The sequence below is a fragment of the Cebidichthys violaceus genome, unplaced genomic scaffold, assembly GCF_023349555.1.
Source record: "Cebidichthys violaceus isolate CVI_PGR_0920_01 unplaced genomic scaffold, fCebVio1.0.p SCAF_8, whole genome shotgun sequence".
In the NCBI taxonomy this organism is placed as follows: Eukaryota; Metazoa; Chordata; class Actinopteri; order Perciformes; family Stichaeidae; genus Cebidichthys; species Cebidichthys violaceus.
The window spans coordinates 5,216,836-5,237,173 of NW_027176964.1; the positions used below are offsets into that span (position 1 = coordinate 5,216,836).

The window sequence follows — 20,338 nt, forward strand, 5'->3', positions numbered from 1 at the left end:
TGTGTCTGTCAGTCAGTCATTGAGCGCTGCGCGGCAGTACTGCACCTCGGAGCGCTGTGGACCCTGGACAACCCTCCCTCCCTCCCTCCCTCCACCACACACACACACACACACACACACACACACACACACACACTCCACGCTCAGCCTCGCGCAGCCCAGCTCCAGCCTCACACACGTCGCCGTTGAGCACTGTGAGAACCCCCCCCCCCCTACACCTCCTCCTCCCCTCACTCCACCACCACAGTCTCTGCTATCCGTGCGTTCCCTCCGCGGCTTCACTCCTCTCACTTGATCGTCCCTCTCGGTGTTTCAGCGGAGGGGCTGCACGCGCGATCGCGCTATTGATACCCCCCACTTTGCGCTGTGTTCGAGGAAAGTCAGCCTCTCTCTCTCTCCCCCCCACCCCCCTCTCTCTCTATCTCTCTCTCTCTTTCTCTTTTTCTCTCTCTTTCTCCTTGCTCTCTCCGTCCTCCTCTCTGGCTGCGCTTTGGTAACCTAACGGGGAGGTGTTAACTACTTTTTTTCGCTTCCACAAAGCGCCTCCCGTTATCTCCGGTGCAGCTGCGCGTGAGCCAGAGGTTGCCACTGTTACTGATATTCCCACTCCGCAGAAAAGTTTTCGGTTTGTTGTGAGGATAAAAAAAAAGAAAGACAGAAGAAGAAGGAGCCGGAAACGTGGAGTCGTCTGCAAGAAGAAGCGGATTCTGCCACGGCGAGGTGAGTAACACTGGCTGTCTTTTTGTGGTTGTTGTTGTTGGGTTTCAAGCTCGAACAGTTTGTCTCTCCACGCCTTCTCTTTTTTGCGTTCTCTCGGTTTTGGAAGCGGATTTCGAGGCGTTTCGTTAAACTTTTTTTTTTCTTTCTCGGGGACTGTGCGTGTTAGACACCGGAGCGCAGTGGCGTTTTTTCACGAGTAAAATAAATAGAAAAAGGTCACGGCGCGGTCCGTCTCCGTTTGGACACGAACCTTTCACATTTATGTCTGTTTGTGTCTGCCTGGGTGTGCGCGTGCATCTTCGAGATCCCCCCCAAAAGCGAGAAAGTGATTTCTGGAAAACACTCGGAATTGTGCAGTATAGTGCGCGTGTCAGTGCTATTACGCATACATCAGCATCACCATGCATTAATTAGCACATTACAAGTGCTGCACGGTCACAGTGCAGCTAATATTTCAACTTTTTTAACAACTCTTAATATTGGTTTAGTCATTGCGTTTGATGAAAGCGGCTCCTGTCCCACCAGTGTTAATGATTACATCCTGCTGGAGTTTTTCCTCAAACCTCCCTGTAAAATAATTAAAAATACAATCACAGTCTGCCAGAGAAACTCTATCTGTATTACTGCGGCAGACCTCCCGAGCTATTCCCCCATCATTACCAGTTAGATCCTCAATAACGAGCGTTAGTCAGCAGGCCTGCGGTGGTTTCATTTATCTAAAAGTTGACTTTTAGTTTTTCCCATGAAGAAGAGCGGTTGTTTTAGCGCCCTGTGTCATTCTGTCTCTGATTTTCACAGAAATACAGTGTTGCTTTGCAGCACCAAAGCGCTCACAATGATGAGGACGTGTGGCTTAAACTGCCGCATATTGGCCCTGTTATTTTGGGGTCTAATAAAGCCCCTGACTAGGCTGATTTTAATGAATCCCTGACACAGATATATGTATTTATGAAATACTCCTGGACCACAGCATCGCTGTAATCCCGGGATCACCAATCATCATAAAACGAAATTTTAATCTCGGTTTGAACGTCTGTAGTTTTATTTGATCAAATGTGATTGTAGCAATTCAAATAAATAAAAAATTAAATGACCAGAACATTGTGAAAAAGAACAGAAATAGAAACTAGACGGAAAGAAAAAGAGAGAGAAAGAAAAGCCTCCCCTATAAATCCTCAAATACGCAACACATGATTCTTTCAATTGTTTCTCTCAAAGAGAAACAGACGTCTTGAATTAAAAAAAGGAACTCGATTTGCTGTGTGGCATGCGCGTGCACGTGCACACACACATATGCACACAGGCATACAGTTGGGAAACACCTGTTAACTAGGGAGCCACTATAATTTACATCCTCCCCCTAAATAAGCAGAGCCCAGCCAGAGGAAGTCCCGGGGGCCTTCCAGCTCCATGGCCGAGCACAGTGAGCCAAAATCGGCTTCTCCCAAGCGCCCGGTCCCGCTGCTGCTGAGTCGGTTTTTACCGGATACAACATAAACTTTTTATTAACATTTTTGGTGTACTACCGTGTCTCATTAAGAAGAAAGGATTTTTTTTACTGAAGTCAGGTTTATTTATTTTAATCATGTTTGGCAAACAACTCCCACGCCTTTATAAAAGGAGTTTGTGTAATTATTTCAATATTTCTGTGATCTCCCTCATATTCTTTGTGCTGTAGACATGGTTTGACATTTATGTCGTTTTTATAATTTTTTTTGATTGTATAAATTCAAAGTTATTGTTCAGAGTGACGTGCGCGGGCAATAAAGCTGTGGACATGTGACTTTATTTTTATTTCTTTTGTCAGTTGGACTCTTCTGATGAACTTATGCTATTTTATATAATATTGTATTTTTATTGTAGAAGAAATATTTCAGTAATTTGTGCTGTGTCCTATATTTTTTTTTCTCGCGTGTTCGCCTTGTCTTAATCACGTCCGTGCCGTTTTCTATTTTTTAAGGAACGACCTCACTAAAGCAAACAAGTGAACAGTCGCTTAAACGCCCACAAATCCAGGCGCACCACCGCACAAAGCCGCAACACCCCGAACAGGGAATAATAAAATTAGTAGTGTGGGAAAAATGCAGCAGACCTATTAGTAGTAATTTCCAAGTCGAAAAAGTCATGTCACTGCCAGCAATAAATAGCGCGTAAAAACACACGTTTGGAGCGAAGGTGCGCCCGAGGCGGGTCATTGAACTCACCACACTGTGAAGATTGAATTATAGCTCTTCTTCCAAAAAAAAAAAAAGAATTCACAAACTCCAGATCCAGTGAACCCAGCGTGATGAATCCCTTCACATTGATTGTATTGATTGTCAGATCAACCAGCCCTGGCTTTTCTAACGACCAGCCGAGCCTTTTCATTTCCCAGGCACGCACGTGCAGTGAGCAATAATGATCTTTTAAAAGTGGAAAATTGGGGAGGAGGAGAGATGTTACAGGAACAATATTTACAACATGTTAAATGGCATCATAAACAGTAGGTGCGTGGTGATTCGTTCCCGGTGCGGGGGGGTGGGGGCATTTAGCATATTTTCTTATTAACACAATTAAATAAAAGTGAGCACCTGTAATCATCCATGCCATTTCTCCACTAAAGGTGATGGCGCACAGCCCATTTCTCTTTATATTTTATATTAAATGCATTCATTTAATCCATCTTGTTGAGGACTGATGCAGAGTGGAGCTGTATGTCATGTATTTTTTTCAGTTTACATTTTTTACAAAATCTCCAAATTTCAGTTTAATTCTTATATTGTTAATTATATTCTAATGAGACACTCGACGGATTGATTTCAGTCGTGTTGCTTTATTTTAAGGACTAAAATGTCATTAAACCTGAATTTAAATTGACCGGTGTTCATTTTTAATTAAGACAAATCAAAGCTGCATTTCTTTTCAAATAGACATTATATTTTCTTTCTGTGTAAACGTGTTTGTTGTAGTCTCGATGCCATCCGGAGTGATGCCCCACGTTGACACTTTCTGTATCCTTTCATAATGTCCCGCTTCAGTTTGCACATCAGTGGTTTACAGGCCGCCGCTTTTCGTCCACGTTGTGTTTTTAATTGTGAGTTTCTATGGAAGTCTGAGTTAGATTATTTTTTAAACTTTTTGGGGTGTTTTCATTGTAAGCTCCAGTCCTGTTTGGTATTCATCCAGAGACCATGCCCGGAGCACATACATCACACGTAATGGTGCTTATTTTCAGCCCAAAAATATGAATGAGATTATTTTTGAAGGGAGCAACAATTAAACGGAAACCATTGTTTCATGCACGTTTGTCTTCCTCAAACAAACTCAACGTAAAAGCCTCGATATTTAACTAAAAGTCTCAGAATCTCTGTGTGTTCCTCACTTGTTCCTTTAGGCCTCATCTCCTCTCCCTTCCCAAAGGACTAGTCTGTAGGCGATAAAAAAAGGAAAAAAAGTGTCGAGGTTGTAGGAAAAGTAGCAAAAGATGATTTATTTGTCAGCGTTTTCGACCCCCCCCCCCCCCCCTTCTCTCTCTCTCTCTCAGTAGTCAGCTGTTATTGCTCGCCATTGATCTCCCTCGCTCCCCTCCCTTGCGCGGCGACAAGTGAACTAAAATTAATGTCCGTTTCACACCTCTGTTGCTGGATCGATGGCCGCAGGGAGGGAAGTTTATTTTAATTTGGCCGCGGACAAGCGCCATGTCCAAAAGACCAAAAAAAATAAATAAAAAATCTGCTTAATTATCAGGAAACCAGTTAACTCTCTCTCACTTTCATCGCGACGTAGATCATCATTAAAAATCATATTCATCACACGAGGATGTTTAACAAATTTGAAGTAAGGAGAAGTAGTATTTATATTTTGGTTTACCGCCACCTCGCTTAGAGGAACAGATTATATATATATATATATATATATATATATATATATATATATATATATATATATATATATATATATATATATAATATATATATTATAATATATATATATATATATATAATATATATATTATAATATATATATATATATATATATATATATATATATATATATATATATACACACATACACATATATATAACATAATATATATATATTACCCCCCCCCCCCTCTCACCATAACTTGACACTGATAGTAAATTAACCACGGATCGCTCAATCGCGACTAGTTTGATGACCCCCCCTCGGTCTATTAAGTCCTATCAATATGCCCTAATTCCTCATTCTTTATCAAAAGCAGAACCAACTCCTTCCCTACTTCTTCACCCCCCCCCCCCCCCCCCCCCGCTCCCCCCGTGTGTGTTTTTATTATTTTTTGTCGTGCTAATAAATACTACATACGACAGCTAATTTGACACGCGGTTAGTTAATTGAAAATGAACGCGTCGCCGGTAAATAACAAGTGTTTGAACACGCAGACACAACAGCACGAGGAGCCCCTCCTCCCCCTCCTCCTCTACGCAGAGAGAACGCGTCCCCTCGCGGTTCTGCATCTTGAAACTTGGTGTTGTCGTCTCGTTATCGCCGTTATAATCACCATAATTAAGCGCCAAGGGCCGGATGCAATCATTTAATGGGTGGATGTTGTAGGGCTGTCTCCCTCATCAAACCAACCAAATGTTTTTATTGTTTTTTCTCTGGAAATTGCAGCCTTTCTGCAATTCTGATTGATTTGTTAAATATTCCGTGGATCAAAAAGTTTTTTTCTGTTACATTTTTCACACACCGTCACTTTTATGTATAATATTAATATGCATTAAGTGTTGTATGTTTTTAGGAAAGTGGACATTTTAAGCTTTTTTTATTATTTCATCATTGAAAACAAAAATGAAATATTAAATATGAATGAGTACAATTTTTATATTTTTTACTATATATTTATATTTTCTGCTATAGAAGAAGAAATATATCCTATTAAGCATCCCTTTTCTCTTGTCATATTTTAGAAAATATATATGGAATTGCAAAAACATTTAAAATAAAATGCCTGCATGCCTTTGATATTAACCAAATGATTATTTCTAACAAACGGAGCAACATGCACGCAGGGCCGATAGTTCCTTTTATTGATGACAGGAAAGGCGAGTAGCTGTGTCCAGTCGTCTTCTATTGGAGGGAAATCGCTCCATGCAGGGAATGCAGAGCTGTGTTTAATGGTTTGATTGCATTGGAGAAGGCAGCCACTGGTAATGCCGTTATATGGAGGGGGGGGGGGGGGGTGTATCACTTGGAGAAGCTATCTGCAACAAGAGAAAGTCAAAGAATTAGCCTAATGGCGGGGAGGAGTTGTGTCGGGTGTCAGATACTTTTTATTCTCCATATCGCTCCGCATCCTCTTCCTCTCTGTGTCTACCCCCTCATATCTCTCTCAGATTCCCCCCCCTCCTCCTCCTCCTTCCTTCCTTCCTTCCTTCCATTCGTCAATTACACCGTGAGCCAGATCACAAGCTCCCTGCTTGAAAAATAAGCTAATATCCCCCTCCTCTCTCTCTCTCTCTCTCTCTCTCTCTCTCTCACTCTCACACCTCCCCAGAAGACACCACTGGTGCATTTGCGTCCCATCGATTGCAGACAGGCGATTATTTGTGCAGCCTACTTATCATTTTTTCCATCCGTGCAGCCAGCCGGGCAACCAGGCGGGAGGCCGATACAGGCGGCCCCCGATCTGCAGGAACGCACACCGTTATGCATCCGCACGAACACGCGCACCTGCAGTTCCATATTCACGTCGCACGCTTGGCGGCCTTTAGAGTTAACACAAGGATTTTGGTTGTTGGGTGAGCATCCTCCCAAATCTCAAGATGCCCTGCACCTCTGACCTTTGGCCTCCATGCAGAATGGAGCCGAGATGTTTCATATCGCTCATATCATCATTATTAACTCTATGAATTACTGCTGGAATCCCGCGAGTGAAAACAACAAACCTGGCAACAGTCTTTCCCCCTTGCTAAACTTGAGCTAATTGGCTCGCGCTTGCATGCAGCACAAACCGGCCAGCCAGCCAGCCTGTCCGCCTGCCAGCCAGCTAGATTAGTGGCTGCTGTTGTACACGCCGGCACAACGCTGCAATAAAGAGTGATGGCAGGGCAGCCGGTGCCACACACACACACACACACACACACACACACTCGGTCACACTCCTGCAGGACAGATAGCAAGCTGTGTCACCTGTCGGTCGGCAGAGAGACGCTGGCATCACCCGTCAGGCCTGTATGGTATTTTTGGGGGGGGAGAGCGTGTGCAGCGTTTCTTTTAAAAGCCAGAAAACAGATGAATATGAGGCAGAAGAGCAAGATCTGAGTGCATGTCCATCCTGGTGTCCGTCAAGCTCGATGTTGCAGCAGACATCCATAGCAAATGCAAACCTAGATCAAGCATGTGAAAATGTTTTATTTCCAGAAAGAAGGGCGACTATATTCATTGTTTCCCCTTGTGAAGCGACGTCATCTCAGACTGCTTTCTGTGATTACTAATATTTGTGGACTCTTTTGATCAGATGAACAGCTAAAAATGCTTTTAGTACATATCCACAGGCCGACGCTGCTGCACCTGACAGCAGCCAGATATGTCAAAGGAAGCCTATTAATCATCATTTCAGGGAAACAAAAAATAAATAGATGCTGGGATTTTGGTTTACCAACGATCCAAAAATACTCTTTGGGGATGGTAATCTATGAGCAACGGAATGGTGTGCTTTTCCCATTGAGCCTCATCTGTACCAGGAATTAGCTGGCCCCGCTCACCGGGGGCCTCACTGGTGCTGCCATGAATAGAAATCCCTGCCACAGGTCAGGGCCGACTTCCAGAATGATTTTTTTTGTCTGCCGGCCATGACTCTGTCCTCAAAAATCACAAAGGCTTATTTGAGAAGTAAATCCTCTCGCTTTTTTTTTCTTCAGGAGTGTTGCAATGAAAGTCACACGGGGGAGAGTCTGGGAAAGAAAATATCCCTCTTTTTCTTCTTCTTTTTTATCTGCGTTCAAAATAACAAAGAAACCCACAAATGAGCTGAAGGATGTTGATTAACACATTCTCCAAAATGTAGTTGACTGCTGCACAAAGCTGGCATGTTCACTTGCACGAGCTCGTCCAAATCCTTATTGATTTTGTTGCTGAATATTGCCCGAGTGCCATTACTCACCTCAGGATGATGTGTGTGTCTGTATACTATCAAATCTGACTGCAATTCTTTTTCACTGCGGATGCATGAGGATCCTGTTAACTGCAGCAGCTGTTGACCGAAGCGGATAACCTGGTTACGGATTTCATATCGGAGAGAGGCAAAAAAAATATTAATTCAAACACGAGATTGGATATTTGAAAGACATTCAGAAACAAAATTAGGGTTTTACAGCTGAAAGAGAGAGAGAGAAGTACAAATAATGAGAGAGAGAAAGAGAGAGAGAGAGAAGGGGGGAGATAAATGAGTGCGATTCTTATTCACAAGGACATTTGAGCTTCGCCTCATGGCCAGACATGAATGAGTAAATTTCAATAGTATCGACTGTTGCTTTGGACATCAGCAAACACGCACGTGGACGCTCGCGCACACACACACACACACACACACACACACACACACACACACACACACACACACACACACACACACACACACACACACACACACACACACACACACACACACACACACACACACACACACACCTGCTGACGAGCAAGCACCGCAGTCCGTGTGGAATACTGAGTGGAGCTGTGTGTGCAGGTCAACCCACGCTTTTTATTGCTAAAAAGCACACACACACGCTATTTCTTTTCTGTGTCATAGTGGCAAATATCTAATATGTGACTGCAGCGTTTTTAAAGAGCAGTGTGTTCTTTGTCTTCTGCAGTGTTTCAAAGACTAAAACAGTCCAAGAAAAACTAATATTCCTCGATCTATTTCTGTGTTTTCATGCAATTTTAAAGGAAATTCTTTTGGTTTTTTTAACAGTGTTAAGTTATGGCATGCGTTGACATGCGTATGCATTGTGATCATGAGAGAAAAGTCTCATTGAATTATCAAAAAAATGCACTGTCACCAAACTTCAGACAGGCTTTATTTCATTAAGAGATACATAGTCTATTGTGTTATGACTAGTGGTGTTACATCTCTGAAAATGGCTGCTGTTAAGATTTAAAAAAAATTTTTTTCCTATAATAATTTTTTTGCCCTGTGGTATTTATTGTTTTAACTTTAAAATACGGCACCTGTGTTAGTGTAACTGACTCTGTTGTTGGTCCCAGCTGGTTGATGGGTTCCTATAAATGTTTATGGGGTTGGGTGGTTCTTTAGTTACCCTAAAATAAGACGTGGGGTCGAGGGAAGAGCGGCGAGGCTGAGGGTAAACTTTAACTGGAGTTCGAACATGGACATTTTGTTCTCGGGGAGAGTTTTGTTTTCTCTTTGGCACCACATACTTTAAATGGATCCTCATTAAATACCAAATTCAACTGCGAAAGCATGTTTTTACATTGTTTTTTTTCCATGCACTTAGGTCAATTCAGTTCTATGGTGCATCACGTTACAATATGCTGCATAGTGTGTTTTGTTTCTTCAAAGTCTGGAAATTGTCTTTACCTGATCTGATGTGTGTGTGTGTGTGTGTGTGTGTGTGTGTGTGTGTGTGTGTGTGTGTGTGAGCGATTGTGTTCACCAGAGGGAATGTAAGATAGAATGTATAAAATGTTAAGAGTGGCACTTTCACGCTTGTCAGAAATCTCTAAATATACCCATGGACCATCAACAAACACACACACACACACACACACACACACACACACACACACACACACACACACACACACACACACGCACACAGACACACGGACATTTAGACAGGCCTGCGGTTTTGACTGCCTTTCTCTATGTCTCCATTAGAAGAAAATCAACTTCAGATGCTTCACTTCCCGACAGTCTCAGCAGTCTCACAGACAGACACACACACACATACACACACACATGCACATACACACACAGACACACGTACAGAGTCACAGTCGACAAGACATTTTTATAACAAAAATTGGATTCCTCTTCGTTCCTCTCCAAAACTCCGTAGACACACCGGAAAAAACTTGACGTAACAAGTTTCAGCGGCGCATTGGCACAGCGAAAGCGCCGGTTACACACTCGAAGCAGCCATGCGAGAAAAATATTTATCCCAAACCATTCAACAAAAAAAGGGAACGCTTCGATAAGACGAGGCCTCTTTGTCAACAGTGAAGCTAACTGAGTCCCACTCCCCCCCCCCCCCTTTCACTTTTTTTCTGATCGCGACTGTCACAGCTGCTTCTGTTCCTGTCCTCCAAAGAAGGAATCCACTGTCCATCCATTTCCCCCTCTTATCATTGGAGGCCTAAAGTGATATTCTGTATCCATAACGTCACCATCAAAGTGCTTCCATCCCCTGAGATTTTGTCTCAGAGCTCTCTAACAAGCAAACAACCTCCATCATTACTCTTAAAGAACAATAATAATGTTTACGAGCACATTTACAAATGATTTCACCACGAATCTGTGACTTCTCCTGCAGCCCCCCTCATTCTCAGTAGCTAATTTTCCCTGAGTGAAATCCCCCCCCACCATCAGAATGATTTTCGAGCACATTGTCGTTGACACTGCAATTTTGCAGACTGGCATGACATTGTCACTTAAAGTGCAGATTTGACGTGAAAAGCCCCACTCGCTGTTTGTGTTTAATATCGCGCCGACAGCTGTATCGTTCTTGCGCACTGTAATGAAATTATGACAGCGGTGGTAAACGTTCCCCCCTGTGACATTTCCTATTATAAAATGCATACGCCACGGCGTCAGACAACGTGTGGGTGGCATCCCTCGGTGGCAAATGGGATTGTGAGTGGCACCGGCTGACATTAATGCGTGTGTGTGTGCACGTTGGGGTGTAATTGCACTTGTGCATTGATAATATGCATAGGTGCGTGTCATGTGGCATTATCTTGGTTGTTTTTAAGAGGTAAGGCGAGTTTGCTGACACTTTTATTGGTGTGGTGCGGTTGGAATTCGTTGCAAATTACACGCAGAATGATGTTGGGGTTTTCTGGGATCAGTTTGGAGAGGCCTCGTCACACACGTGTGTGTGTGTGTGTGTGTGTGTGTGTGTGTGTGTGTGTGTGTGTGTGTGTTTACAGCAGGCCAGAAGGCAGCCAGCTTGTGTCCATCACCCAGGGAGATGAGATTTGTACCCTTTGCTCTGATAGCACACCCTCTGTTCTCCTCTCCTTATTTCCTCTACTCATCTTATCCTCTACACCCTCCACTCCTTCTATTCCTTCTTTCCTCCCCTCTCCTTTTCTTATTATAGTCCTCTCCCCTCATCTCCTCTCCTCGTCTCCTCTCTTCCACTCTTGTTTACCCTCTATTCTCCTCTCCTCATTTCCTCTCCTCTCCTCTCCCGTTGTGGCCTGCGAGGGAATATCCAGTGTCCTCTTATTGAATTGGCTGCTCAACGTTGGCGGGCCCTTCCCTTTTCGCGGCCCCTCGGCCTGCTGGGTAATGATAATAAAATTGAAATATCCCGGTACTTATCAGTGTATTACCTTGCTATCAACACCTCAGACACACTCTCTACTTTAGAGGTTATACAGGAGAAAGCGTGATCTGATATACAGCGTGGACAGGGAGAGGACACCGACGGAGAAAGTGCGAAAGACGGAGAGGGAGGAAGAGGAGGAGGAGGAGGAGAGGGAGTAAATTGATAGACAGAGAAAGGGACAGGGGTGAGAAAAAAAAGTAAAGAAAGAAAAGACTGGAGTTTTGTCGATCAAGGTGCTATTTCCAGGATGGATTGCGGTAGGTTTGGAGGAGAGGGTGAAAAGAGGAGGAGAAGGAGAGGCGTGTAATGTGACTCTGTGGCATCTGTCCAGACCAGAGGCGTGTTAGCGTAAGCCGTCCTCAACACTCCACAGTAGTCTACTGTACATTTGTGGTAATGTAAAACATCTCACATCTCCCCATCTCTCTCTCTCTCTGTCTCCGGGCCCTCTCCTCTCTCCTCTCTCTTGGCAGTTGGTGTGTGTGTCTGTGTGTGTGTGTGTGTGTGTGTGTGTGTGTGTGTGTGTGTGTGTGTGTGTGGGAGGTGGGGGAGCGTGCCAAAGCCGAGATCAGGTTTGGAAATTGATTTGAATGAGTGTTGTGGACAGCTGATAGCTATAAAAGATTTTCTCCTTTCATTTCCCAGGGAGTTTCTCCTTTGATGTTGGCTGGTAGTCAACGCAGCTTTGAAGCTCGTATAGAGCGGGCCGGCCCACAAACTTGATACCGTGTCTGTCGTGTGTTTATGTGTACATGTGACTCCGCGTTTGACCTTTTCCAAAGCACATTGGTGCTGAATCTTTTGACGGAAGCGGTGACTTTTATGGTAATGTGGCTGACGTTTAAGTAGTACAAAATGGCATTTAATTTTATCTGATTTAATGAAATGAGGTAAAATTACTCATGATAACCTATTTGCATGTAAAATCATCAGATGTTTTTAATCCAGAAACGATCACTTATGTGCGACAAGCACATCTTCACCTACTCTAAATCTTTAACATATTGGACGCTTAACATGCCAGCCACCTTCAAATTGCCCTTTGGGGATAAAAATCTCTGAAATGTTATTTTGTCGTTTCATCGGCTGCCTCTGCGATCCTTCGACCGGCCAATCGCACGCTCCAATCTAATCCCCAGGGGAGGGAAGATTCTAGTCTGTTGCCACGGATGCCGCTGGGGAAGGGGGGGTCGCGAGGTCAAGTACGGCTAATTTATTCACTCAGTCAGATTTCCTCTGGCTCGTGGATGGCAGATGGAGAGGTCTGATATGATATCACCCATCTGAATCACCCGGGGGAGAAGAGAGGGGGAGGGATGGAGGGAGGGATGAGAGGAGAAGAGATTGGCAGGAGAGATGTGAAAAGAAAGGGGGGACAGATAGTAAAAAATTGGGGAATTAAAAAGTGGTTAGATAGAGAGATGGGAGAGAGGGTAGCATAGCCGGCGAGAGTGTGGAGTGTGTTCGCCCCACCGAGTCGGGTGTGGAGCTGAACATCGAGCCGCATAGCCTCATATCAGATGTGTGTGTGTGTGTGTGTGTGTGTGTGTGTGTGTGTGTGTGTGTGTTTGAAATGTGTGTGTGTGCGTGCGTGTGTGTTCTTATCTTAAGACAAGTGGTTCTGGTCCAATAAGATCCTGGGAGATGGTAGGACTAAGCGGCTTAGACCAAGATCTGAGATTGGGGGAGGGAGGGAGGGAGGAGAGATAGCACCAGGGAGATGAGAAGAGGAGATGAGGATGGAGAAAAGTGGAGGAGGACAGAGGAGAAGGACAGATTAGGAGGATGGAGGACAAGGGGGGGGGGGGGGGGGCATTTGGAAAGAGATGAGACGTGGAGGGCTGTAGAGATCGGAATGGAAAGATGTGATGTGGAAACAGTTTGGAGAAGTTTTTTTAAAGAGCAAGAGGAAAAGGGGAGGGGGAAACGGGAGAAGTTTTGGTTTGAAATAGTTCTTGGCTTCTTGTCAAAGGGCAGGGATTTACAGGATTTCATCAACAGTGTCAACTTGAGGACACTTTTTCCCAAGAGGTTGCGAATTTGTGGCTTTCGACAACAGTGTCCGCTTAAGAACACTCTGTCCCCAAAGGTTTTGACTTCAAGCCTTGGCTTTCAGACGCTCCTTTATTAAAAAATGTTCCACTCAGCTCCCAGCCTTTCCTCTACATACAGATTGAGGTCAAGGCATTGATCTTTGTCTGCTGAAAGAGCAGCGCGCCACTTGTCTCTGAAAGTACCTATCATTAGGAAAAGATGAGGAGGTCTGAGATAAATGTGAAACAGTGTGCAAAGCGATTCGACTTTTTATTATGGATGTTAAAGAGCTGATTTAAAGCACTTTTGTCGGCACGGATAATATCTTTTCGCTTCTTTTCAAAACAGCAGAGACCTCAAGGGATGGGTGAAGGGAAAGTGTATCAGAGGGCAGGTCTTGTCTAACCACAAATCATTTAAAAAGGTGTAATTATCTTTACCCATCTCATTTCGGGTATTAGGGGAGAGCTCAGTTCAGAGGTCGCATTGTATAGTTTGGTTAACTTGGCAGAACAGGTAAGACAGCTGTTCTTGTGACTAACATTGCAACTTGTTTGGAGCAAGAAGATCACATTTTTTAAGGGTCATTTTCTGTTTTTATTGAACCTAATGCTTGTGTTTTGTATCCTCAGTTTGGGGACCACATGAAGATGAGGAACCAGCTCTGACGACCTTCGGATGTTCACCCCTTCCCCGGGACCGTTCAGCTTAGGCAACACATACAACAGACTCTCCAAGAGCGAGGCTTTTACTGCTTTTTAACTAGGAGGAAAAACTTAACCTTGACCATTTATTGTATTTATCATCAGGACTGAATATACCCAACGGCACTTACCTGGCCCGGAATGATCTGGACTGAACTGAGCTTAAGTGAATTTGGCTGGAGACAGATTAACTCACTTTAGCCCCACTAAAGAGAAATGAACTGAATTCAAGCTAGCCTGACGTTGACTGATTTCTTCAAGAATACTCTCCTTTCTCACAAACTGCTCTTTTCTGAGCCCCTTCCTTCTTAAAGCCAAATCCCTCAAGTCTCCAACCCAGATTCACACACTTCCTGAGACCCTTTTCAAGGGCCTTGGACATTGTCTCAAATTTGATTGAGGAGGAATCATCTCCTCCTCCCCCTAAAATCCTAACAAGCTCTTTCTCTCGCCCAGACATGGATCTCCACAGGGCAGCCTTCAAGATGGAGAGCTCCTCCTACCTGCCCAATCCCCTGGCCTCCCCGGCCCTCATGGTCCTGGCCTCCACTGCTGAAGCCTCTCGCGACGCCTCAATACCCTGCCAGCAGCCACGTCCATTTGGCGTCCCCGTTTCCGTTGAAAAAGATGTACATTTGCCATTTAACAACGGTTCTTACACTTTTGCATCAATGTACCACCGCCAAGGTGGAGTACCACCAGGATTCCCCAACAGAGACTTTCCTCCGTCCCTCCTCCACCTCCATCACCAGTTTGCCCCACCTAACCTGGACTGCTCGCCGATCAGCATGCTGAATCACAGCGGCGTCGGTGCCTTCAGGCCTTTTGCCTCACCTCCGGACGATCGGGACGTAGTGCCAGGCGGGTATCAGTCTGCTTTCACCCCGGCCAAGCGCCTCAAAGGCTGCCTGGATGCAGATGCCTCACCCCACCTGCGGTACTCCGATGCGGAGGGGAAAGAGTATGACTTTGGTGGTTCTCAGATCCCTCCTGGAAGTTCGCCTAGCAGCGCCTTGAAAGCAGTGGAGGACAGCGGGAAAAAGATCTTCGCGGTGTCAGGCCTCCTGTCGGATCGAGAGACTTCCTCCAGCCCAGAAGACCGCATTGAGCGCTGTAAGTAACTGTTCATTGCAGTTCTACATTGTAAAGAAGGAAGCTAGAACTGTGCATACAGATGTGTGACAAATGATAGGAATAACATGGTAACAAAAGACCAGCACAAGGGGTCACTAAATGATTTGAAGATGCGAATCACATGGATTGGTCTTTGAAATCCCCAGATCATAACCCGATGAAACACTTATGCGATATCTTATGAACGAATGTGGTTCACCCCTCCAGTAATATTTAGAGAATCTATAAAGTGGTTAATAAGACACTTGACGTGAGGTTTTTCTTACATACATATTTGTCACCCATCTGTATGGAGGAATAGATCATAAAGCATACAAAGACAAATTATAGGAATGTATTGCACAATGTGCTATGTTCTCACAACACTCAAACTACATAGACTTACACATTATTGCTGTGAAAGTCTTATGCGGTGAAAACACAAATCAGCCCCATTATGCTCTTGCAATGATACAAAATGATATGTTGTACAATGTTTCAGTGTGGTAAAATGAAGGGTCTGGCCACATCACCTCTCCATTATGCATTTTCTTTCAGTTTACTGGAAGTGATTGCACTGATGCCCAATACACATTGTCACACTTCCAATACTCTTCCAACGTTTTTGATCAATACTGCTCAAACCACAATAATCTTGGACGATTCTACAGTCAATTGTAGAAATAAAACCTGACCAAACCTACACAGCAAGACACACAAACCCCCACAGCCAACTCTAATTCTGACTCAAATTAAAACCAAAGTACAACTCTCTGTAATTTGTAAAAGAATGCAAATTTTGACACACTAGCATAACACACGCCAGTAAACAATCCCATCTATGTTCTCCTGTCATCATCTCTCCTGGCTCTCTCTAGCCTTGTTTCACAAGCCCACAAGCTCCACTGGTTACATTAGCATTCACCGGTGGAGGGATGCCATTTGGCCCTCACGCACCGGGAATCTGATTAGTGTTTGTGTGTGTGTGTGTGTGTGTTGGTGTGTCAGTGTGTGTCAGTGTGTATGAGTGACTGGTTCAGAGACTGGCCATGCTCTTTGCCATCAGCATTCATCATAGCTCAATGCTGGCAGCCCTGTTGCCAAAAGATTTACCCACATACCCAAAACCTTGGCAGGCCGTGTGTGTGTGTGTGTGTGTGTGTGTGTGTGTGTGTGTGTTTGTGTTTGTCTGTGTGTGTAATAAATGGGAGGTGGGAGAGGGGTTGAACGAGCTCCAAGCACAAACACACAAACACTCTTCCAGACGCACAAACAGCTCTCAGCATGAGCACCGACATCTCCTACACATGTCAACAAGCTGCATCGGATCTCAGTAACAAATTAGGAGAGAGACAGACAGAGACAGACAGAGATGTGCCTTTAGTGTATAATTTAACTACAAAGAGACGGCCTTCCTTTCTGTCTGTCCTTTCTTGAATTCACTTCATCTCCTCTTTGACTGTCTTTGTTTCTATACTCCTGGTTTTATTCATTCTCCACCTCTAGTGGAAGAAGGAGAGAGTGTGTGTGTGTGTGTGTGTGTGTGTGTGTGTGTGTGTGTGTGTGTGTGTGTGTGTTTGGGTGATGTATCCTTGATGGAACACATGAGAGACAGAGGTGACAGCCTGAGACTGATCCGATAAAAAAGACCACCGCAGTGGACACAGAGAGGGTGAAAAAGGGATGAAGGAAAGGAGGGAAGGGAAAAATTGGGGGAAATGACACCTGGTGAGCTGGCAAGGGGAGGAATGAGAAGGAGGAAGATATCAAAGAAGCACATGAAGTGAGAAGAGGGGAAAGGGGACATGAACAAAGAGAGGGGAGGGAGAAAGAAATGACAACTCCGATATGGAATTGGTTCTCATTTGTGTTTCGCTAGATTCCAAATTTTTTCATTCGAAATAGACATTTTCCCGGCATTGAGCAAAAGCGACCGTAGCTCAAGAGCCTTGTGGTCGTTGCCATGTTGTCACTCCAGATTTGACCGAGGCCAGAAATAGAATAGGAGATGGGTACGTGGGCCTCCTGTGCTGTCTTTTGGAACGGCAGCATCGGTATCTAATCAGGTTAAATCTTGGCACAAGTAGCCTCCACCTCTACCATAGGCTTCTAATGCAATTGGATGTGCGGAGGCACTGCTTGCAGCAAAGAATTATGGGTTCTCCTTCACTGGTTTTGGCTATCCAGCGGAGGCGCAAAGAACAAACAACACTTTGGTACAATCCCATGAGGACGGCGCTCTCGCTGCTTCACACATACACACACACACACACACACACACACACACACACACATTAGCTAACTAGCAGTCTCCGTGCTGCTTCACACATGCCTCTCGGAAATCTCACAGTGAAAAGAGGTTTGCAATGCTTGGGATCATACAGTGTCACATAGAGATTCTGGTTCAGTGCAAAAATAAATATAAATGGCAGGTGTTTCATAGGTTTAATTATCAATATCTCAAGTAAGTCGTGTTAAGTTTGCTAAGTTTCACATGGGTGCATCCAGGTCAAGCATGACTTAAGTAGTCTGGACTTTGAATCCATTTGTGCAATTAAATCCGTATCTTAATGCGTTTTGGTATGCAATTTATAGCTTTCATTAAGGTGCTGATATCTCTCTACCAAATGAATGACACGTGGCTCTGATTATAGTCAAACACGATCACCACCTACATTGTAACAATTCTTTGAAGTCGTCTCCAATCACTTCTCCGGTTTGGACAAAGTCAACCTTAACTAAAGGTCCTCTCATTTGCTGGGGCTGTATAATGTTCTTCTTCAGCTAATTGCTCAGAAAGCGTAGTTGTCTTTATTTGACTTCTGGAGCAGTTTTGAATGACTAGAAAACACTACTTTTTAAAGGCATTTACACCCAGTAGTATAGAGCGCTGCAGTTATTAAACGAGTCGTAAACCCCCGGAAATGAGTCAGCAATTTTGCACTTTGGGTTACCTCGTCTCAAAGTCGAATGTCTTTTTAATGAGTTTTTTGGTTAGATGCCTGATATATGGTCTGTAAGCGTAACGCATTTTAAACTTTTGTTCTACGTCATAGAAAATGTCTCTCTTGGGAATTTTGAAGCTTTTACGTGTCTTAAAAAAGGTGGTTGCTAACAAGTGGCTAATGAGACTACTAAATGTCATCACACCAACTAGTCCACCTTGAGCTTAGTGGTGGTGACGTGAAGTAGTGTGACCGTGGTGTAGTTTGTTTACAGCCTGAAATTAGCTTTTTATTGCATTCACTCTTCAAAAAATCATAAAAGTGGTATTTGTGAAGATAAACAAAACCTGTAAGTATCATCATCTCAGCTTTTTTTCTTCAATAATCCAACTGGAAAAAAAACACTAGATTTTTGTTTAGGGAACTAGTTTGATGCTATCTTCCAGGGTTGGCCTGCAAAAATACGTCATCCTGCATGTCCACTCTCTAGTTTGAGAGTATATCAGGTCCTTAACACTTAAAACCTTTTAAGCCCGACGGACCCGATTCTGGGTCTTTACCGTCCAAAAATGACCAATGCATGTAATTATGAATATGAAAAAAAAAAAAAAAAATTCAAAAAAAAATTCAAAATCTGCTTAAAACAAACAATCCAAGACACTCTGACACACTCCAAACACCATTCTACACAAATTGTGTACGCAAATAAAATATTTATCACAAAATCACGTATTTCTAGCCATAAGTCGCTCTTCTCCGAGTTAGCATAACAAAGCTAACGGTTAGCATAGGCAACCGAAATATCAAACAGCACGAGCATTCGACACAGATTGCAGACCTACTATCAGATCGCCTCTCCGGTAAACCCTCACAAGGCTGTGAGCAAACAAACACCAGAAACACAATGCGTAATATCCTTCAAAATCATCCAAAGCTCCTTACCTTTTTCGTTGTTCTGCTGTATATCTCCGCTTATTTCCGTCAACAATATTTCTACGTATTTCCGGTGCGTCTCTGAAATGTCCCCGCGGAGAAACAAGGGCCCAATAACAAAGGGACCGTGTGGGGGATGGGTGTGAATGCCGGCGAGGATATGCGCAAATTCAGGTGACGCGCCACTGTTTTACTCCTTACTGGCTAACGCTTCTGTCTATCAAAATCAGACGCTTCTAAGGCGGGCCCATTGACTGAAATCGACCAACCACAGGCTGAGCTATGAGACCTGGAGTGGAAGCCAGATGAGAAAATCCCATGGATGACGGACATAAACAGGCTCAGAGAGGATCCAGGCTCTCTAAATGATGCCAAACTTCTGCATATGATAGATTGAACACTATTAGTCATAAAAGAAGTGAAATATATAATTATATACTCTATAAAATTACAATGGAACAGCTTGGAACCAAATGACATTTTGGTTGACCTCGGCTGAAATCACTGCACTCTAACCTCTCTAGCTCTTGAATGCTTCACTTTATGAAAGAATACATTGTGCAGAGAGACTCTCAACCCATTGGGCTATGATCTGGAGAGGAGAAAAGCTTTCAACTACAACATTAAAAAAAAATATCTTATCAAAATTGGATTAATTTATAGTCGGAGATAAAGAATTTCAATTTGTGCTGTGTTCCATCTTAATGTACTCTTAACCAGTAACATATATACTGATATTTACAAATTAGAACAAATTTCACAAGTGTCAGCTTTCTACACTATAACAACTATTAAAATACACCTTATATTTAGACGAAAATCACTCTCTTAACTATGGGTTGCAAAAATCGAGGAGAGGCCTACAAAAAGGCTTAGGGCTTAAAGGGCTTGCAACTCCATTTGATGCAGAAAAAAAAACAACCAAACATGTTTAGTTAAAGAAAAAAAACTGCATGTTCCTTTTGGTGACGCCAGTATCTTAAATGTGAAGCAGACTCTTAACACCACTGCTCTTCCACTTGTCTTGCCTTCATCCATTTCCAAGTTGAATATGTGTTTTAGTTTCGATCCAATTCCAGTCCAATCATCCGTCGCGCCAGTTAATCCCAGGTGCGAAAGTGAATCCTCTCTTCTTTGCCTCTCACGCTGAAACAAAAAACGCGATTAACGCAACTTGTAAAAAACCTCCCCACGTGCAATTTCGTCGAGCCTGCCGCAGGCCGTTCCGAGCGGTGGCGGCCTACTCCATGCTAAGCCCTCACACAAATCCCCCCACTGCACCGGCAGGCACGTTGGCTGTTAGCTAAACCCGCTAACCTGTCAGCCGCTAAACCTGCACATAAAGGCCCCA

General features: G+C 43.8%; 1 protein-coding gene across 7 annotated transcripts in view; it reads left to right on the plus strand.

The window, feature by feature from the left end:
* Positions 1-350: 350 nt before the first annotated feature.
* The window catches only part of rnf220a (ring finger protein 220a), a 167,429-nt gene continuing 147,441 nt past the window's right edge, over positions 351-20,338 (plus strand). The window contains exons 1-2 of one of the 7 annotated variants that reach the window (XM_068737873.1): positions 351-720; positions 13,925-15,109. In XM_068737873.1, coding sequence (XP_068593974.1) covers positions 14,455-15,109 — 655 coding nt within the window. In that variant the 5' untranslated portion in view covers positions 351-720; positions 13,925-14,454. The remainder of the gene's footprint in view (positions 721-13,924; positions 15,110-20,338) is intronic. The other 6 variants (XM_068737872.1, XM_068737874.1, XM_068737875.1 and 3 more) reach the window with 6 other exon arrangements.